A 5413-nucleotide genomic window follows, 5' to 3' on the forward strand; every position below is an offset into this window, starting at 1 on the left:
TGAACTATGAGGTGAAATGATCTCGCCCTGTTTCAACAAGTAGAGCAATGAAATCTAGTTTTTGCTCTATCGTTGTTTCTGCTAAGAACTTTCTTTTAGCCAAGTCAGCTAGACCTCAGCTATTCCAAAAGATTTCTTTCATAGATCATCATGAAATTTTTTCTTAAGCTTAACCCTAGCACTTCTACGAACCGCCGAAGTAGGATATATTTTTCGTTTCCGTTGTCTCTTGGGCTTCTCCGCATCAGCCTTCGAGACGGTATTACCGGAAGAACTCGAGATAGTACCTTCCATCATTAAAGGTTCTACCATGTCCCTGATCTCCGACCCCTCTTCATCTTTGGCCTCTGTAGTAGGCATAAGAGTATTACATATGGTTTCTAGGACATGCCTAAATTTTTCATGTCATCGCTATTCATAGGTCTAACTGCTGCGAGATTACGAATAATTTCAGAAGCCCTCTCTGCTTCTAGTTATTTTTAACTGAGTGTAGGCTAAATTTTTTTCCATTGAGATGTGAAGGACTACTTCCTATACTACATAGGAATTGGAATTCATTCCCACAAACCAAAAGCCCCAAAGAATTTTTTCTCTCTATAAAATCCCTATCCTTTAGCATATAGGAGTATTGGAGAAAGATTCATGTAAACCGAAAGATTTCTTAGAAAAAAAAAATAAGTGCCGAAAGAGAAGAGGAAACGGGGCTCACATGTCTGGGCAGAGGATAAATAAATACTTTAGCATAACGGAGAAAGCATATGGTTCGGCCACGTAGACGCATGCAGCAGTTCGTGGTGAAGAGAGGTTGGATAAGGGGCAGCAGGCGCGCGGAAGGCCCAGCCACAGGCAGCAGCAGCGCACCTTCTCCCCGTTCCCGCCATGGCCACCGCCACCGCCGCGCTCCACCTCCTCCTCCCCACCCGCCGCCGGGGCCGCCTCCTCGTCTCCCGCGCGTGCCAGGCCGACTCCTCCACCACCACGTCCCGCCGCGGCCTCATTGCCGACGCCGCCACCGCGGCCGTGGCCGCCGCCGCCGCGCCGCTGCTGCTTCCCAGTATCCCCGCGGCGCGCGCCGAGGACCTCTCCGAGTGGGAGCGCGTCGGGCTCCCCATCGACCCCGGCGTCGTCCTGCTCGACATCGCCTTCGTCCCCGACGACCCCTCCCACGGTAAGAAAAGAACCTTCTCTATTCAGGTCAGGCCATGGATTGAGTTGAGTGGCCAAAGAAACACCATGCCGACCGACAATCCTCCGCTCCGTCGTAGGATTCCTCCTGGGGACGAGGCAGACGATCCTGGAGACCAAGGACGGCGGCCGCACCTGGTTCCCGCGCTCCATCCCGTCGGCGGAGGACGAGGACTTCAACTACCGGTTCAACTCCGTCAGCTTCAGCGGCAAGGAGGGGTGGATCGTCGGCAAGCCGGCCATCCTGCTGCACACCAAGGACGCCGGCGACAGCTGGGAGAGGATCCCGCTCAGCGCCCAGCTCCCAGGCGACATGGTAACTAACTGATGAATTCAGAAATGCAACACACCTTTCTGAATTGCAATTGCATATACTTACAAAATTGAGGGAACAGAGGTAGGGACTTTACTGATGGTTGATTATGTGGCAGGTGTACATCCAGGCTACCGGGGAGCAGAGCGCGGAGATGGTGACCGACGAGGGAGCCATCTACGTGACCTCCAACCGCGGCTACAACTGGAAGGCCGCCGTGCAGGAGACTGTCTCGGCCACCCTCAACAGGTAGGGGAACAAGCTGGCCAAGCATGTGTGTCTAGTTGAATTCATCATGAAAAACTTACAATTTTGTTCTGCTTATTCAGTTAAGGTTGTTTGCAATGGTATACACATGTTACACAATTTTTGCTGTTGGCTAATCAGCTTTAGAGACAGTAGTAGGGTGTTGCATTCTGTCTGGGGTTACTTCCTGCTTCCTGTCATGTGCTGTTGGGTGATCAAGGCAAGGCATGACATTGTTTGCTCTGTCGTTTTTCTCTGCGGTGCAGAACAGTTTCAAGCGGCATTAGCGGTGCGAGTTACTACACCGGCACCTTCAACACGGTGAACCGCTCGCCTGACGGCAGCTACGTCGCTGTCTCCAGCCGCGGCAACTTCTTCTTGACATGGGAGCCTGGGCAGGTTCGATGATATTAAGCTAATAAGTACTTTGTAGTGTCGCTTTAAAATGAATTGTCTGCCTGGGGTTTTGTTCTGAATTGTCTATGTACACCTGCAATCACAGCTATATTGGCAACCGCACAACAGGGCTGTGGCGCGGCGGATACAGAACATGGGTTGGAGAGCAGATGGTGGGCTCTGGCTCCTCGTGCGTGGTGGTGGACTCTTCCTCAGTAAAGGAACAGGGGTGAGAGCTATTTCTGTTTGGATTTGATCAGTTTAGCTAACAAAGTGGGCAAATACAGCATAATGCAGTTCCTTTAAGCACTCATTAACATATTCTAACTAGGATCCATTTCCAGATAGTTGAGGACTTTGAGGAAGCGTCGGTGCAAAGCCGGGGGTTTGGAATCCTGGACGTGGGCTACCGCTCAAAGGTAACACTAACTGAAAGAAACCATACTCTGTTTACAGGATACCAAGTTAGACTGAACAACTAGCTGATCCGCGGTTCCATTTTACAGGATGAGGCGTGGGCTGCCGGTGGGAGCGGCGTCTTGCTGAAAACAACTAACGGCGGCAAGACCTGGGTGCGCGACAGGGCCGCAGATAACATCCCCGGGAACCTCTACTCCGTAAAGTAAGCACTCGGATCGCCTGAATTCCACAGGAGATACCATTAATATTTTACTTGTTCAGGGTCTTAGTCTGTTTCACTTCTGAAACTCTGCCAGCATTTTACAATGGGCGTGTTTGGATGTTGCAGGTTCATTGGCGACAACCAAGGGTTTGTGCTCGGGAACGACGGCGTCTTACTCCGATATGTTGGCTGAAGTGGCGGAAAAAACCACGGCTATCTAAACCCTTTTTGTATGTAAGAATGATCCATATATAGACGCACATGTGAAAGGCTGCTGATTGTCCCGACGTTCTGTCTTCTGCAAGAGAGTGTAAATCTTATCTGTCTATTACTGTTATTTGACCGACGATTGTTTCAAACATTCAAAGGCATACAGTACAGTACGACGTGAGCACATGCATTTATGTATGTATCTGATGCTGATATATATGCGATGAATTTCGTGAGGTGCAAAAGAACTGCGTCCATCAAGACTGCCAGTACGTACTTCCCTGACGCAAAACATGAAACCAGGCTGTGGTCTGGATATATATATATATATATATATATATATATATATATATATATATATATATATATATATATATATCTCCTGTCATCTGTCATGCCCATGAAAACATGTGGCAATGTCCAGGTGCTTTGATCGCCACCGATGAGGGTAATGAGCAGATCCATGTTGCAATAGTAGTTCTATTTGCATGACCCCTCTGCTGCTGCAAGCTCCATCTGTGATCTGTTATGTCATCCATATGAGCTGAGTTGAGAGGGAAATGGAAGAGGAGGCTTGGCTTGGTTGGACATGCTCTTCTGCCACCTCAATCCTTGTTGTTCAGAGCGACGATCACACGACGGACCGGATTACGGAGTCGTCAGACGACATTGCAGTTGCATCACCCCCTCTCTTTTTTTTTCTTTCTGATGTGGCATCTGCTGCTAATTCATCATGTATAATTGTAGTATATCACAATGTATACGGAGTAAAATACATGTTAACTTGGTTAACCGGCTTGTCCGCTTTATTCGGTTGGTCATATAGAGCCGCTGTTTGGAAAGTGCAAGAATGCAGTCACTATTGTTTTCCTGTACATATAGTATCTGTATTGAGTCGGCTTGGCTGCAGGCCCCGCCTGTCAGTGAGCCGTTGAAAGCTCTGAAGAATCACCATGGTTGCAACTACCCATGGAAAGATGGCCGAAGGACTTTTGCTACACAGCAGAAATAAAACGTCTTGTGTCTGCAGATGCAACGCCCGTTTGGTGAACACATGTTATTATATCGAAATAAACCATCAATATATTCACTACCGAGGCAGCACGAGATTTCTTGATTGCTTGTTTTTGTTTCTTTTAATCTCGCAACACAGGTAAAAGCAGCAAGTTATAAATTTGCTAAATTTTGGTGATGATGGCGTCGAAAAACTGCTTGCATTTCTGTTTTCTTGGCACCAAAGCGGTTTTGTAATGGGTTCAGTTCAGTTCAGGGAGTGTCAACGGAACAAAATCCAACCCGGCATTGACAGCAATGTGGATGCAAAGTCGCAGAGTCTGCACCGCAGCAGTAACGAAGTTTAGGAACCAAGGGTGCATAAAGGCAGATCCATCACAAAGGTTAACCCCATCCTGATTTTTTTCAACTACCACTGCAAATCAGGAGTAGTACTAAACCCAAGCCTGTCGAGTTTGGGTGCTACAACGAATGATGGTGTTTGATTTTTAGCGGACACTAAGATCTGTAGACAGATGATTTGCAATACAATGTATTAATGAGGTGCTGATGCACGCATATATAATACAAGGGAAGGCCTCTACCTCAACTATACAAGACTAGGAGGTGGGCCACAACTCCAATACACGTGCAATACAAAATACATACTCAACACCCCCCGCAGTCGAAGCGTCGCCGGAGACACAGAGACTGGACCGAAACTCCTCGAAGACGGGAGTAGGCAATCTCTTAGTCATCACATCAGCAAACTGTTGTGTCGTCAGCACGTGGAGAACTCGAACACGTCCAAGGGCGACCTGCTCGCGCATGAAGTGAATATCAAGCTCAATATGCTTTGTCCGTCGATGGTGCACCGGGTTGGCGGAGAGGTAGACTGTGCTGACGTTATCGCAGTAGACAAGAGCGGCCTTGTGAACATCACAAAGCAACTCCTGGAGCAGCGGACGTATCCAAGAGCACTCGGCCATGGAATTGGCCACGGCGCAATACTCTGCCTCGGCGCTGGAGTGGGAGACCGTGGGCTGCCGCTTCGATGACCAAGAGATCAACGAGGGCCCAAGGTAGACGCAGTAGCCTGACGTAGAGCGTCGCGTGTCGGGGCAGCCAGGCCAGTCGGCATCCGAGTAGGCCAAAAGGTCGGTGGAGGCGGAGGCCGTCAGGGTGAGTCCCAAGGACATGGTGCCGCGTATGTAACGGAGAATACACTTCACCAAGGTCCAGTGAGAGTCACGCGGGGCTTGCATATGAAGGCACACCTGCTGAACATCGTACCGCAGGTCGTGTCGACTCAGCGTCAAGTACTGTAAAGCACCGACAATAGAGCAATAAAACGCTCCATCGAACGCGAGAGACCCCTCCAGAGCAGAGACTTTCGCCTTCGTGTCGACGGGGGTGGGCGCCGGCTTGCAGTTAAGCATACCGGCACG

The 5413-nt window shown here is 49.3% G+C and overlaps 1 protein-coding gene across 1 annotated transcript; it reads left to right on the top strand.

Moving 5' to 3' along the window:
• The first annotated feature begins 770 nt into the window (after positions 1-770).
• LOC123161889 (photosystem II stability/assembly factor HCF136, chloroplastic) lies at positions 771-3170 on the top strand. The gene is made up of 8 exons (XM_044579703.1): positions 771-1168; positions 1266-1501; positions 1617-1747; positions 2011-2143; positions 2247-2369; positions 2485-2559; positions 2647-2762; positions 2889-3170. The coding sequence occupies exons 1-8, from the start codon at positions 880-882 to the stop codon at positions 2953-2955; spliced, it is 1170 nt and encodes a 389-aa protein (XP_044435638.1). The 5' UTR covers positions 771-879; the 3' UTR covers positions 2956-3170.
• Positions 3171-5413: the final 2243 nt, after the last annotated feature.

Source organism: Triticum aestivum, chromosome 7B, assembly GCF_018294505.1.
Source record: "Triticum aestivum cultivar Chinese Spring chromosome 7B, IWGSC CS RefSeq v2.1, whole genome shotgun sequence".
Taxonomy (NCBI): Eukaryota; Viridiplantae; Streptophyta; class Magnoliopsida; order Poales; family Poaceae; genus Triticum; species Triticum aestivum.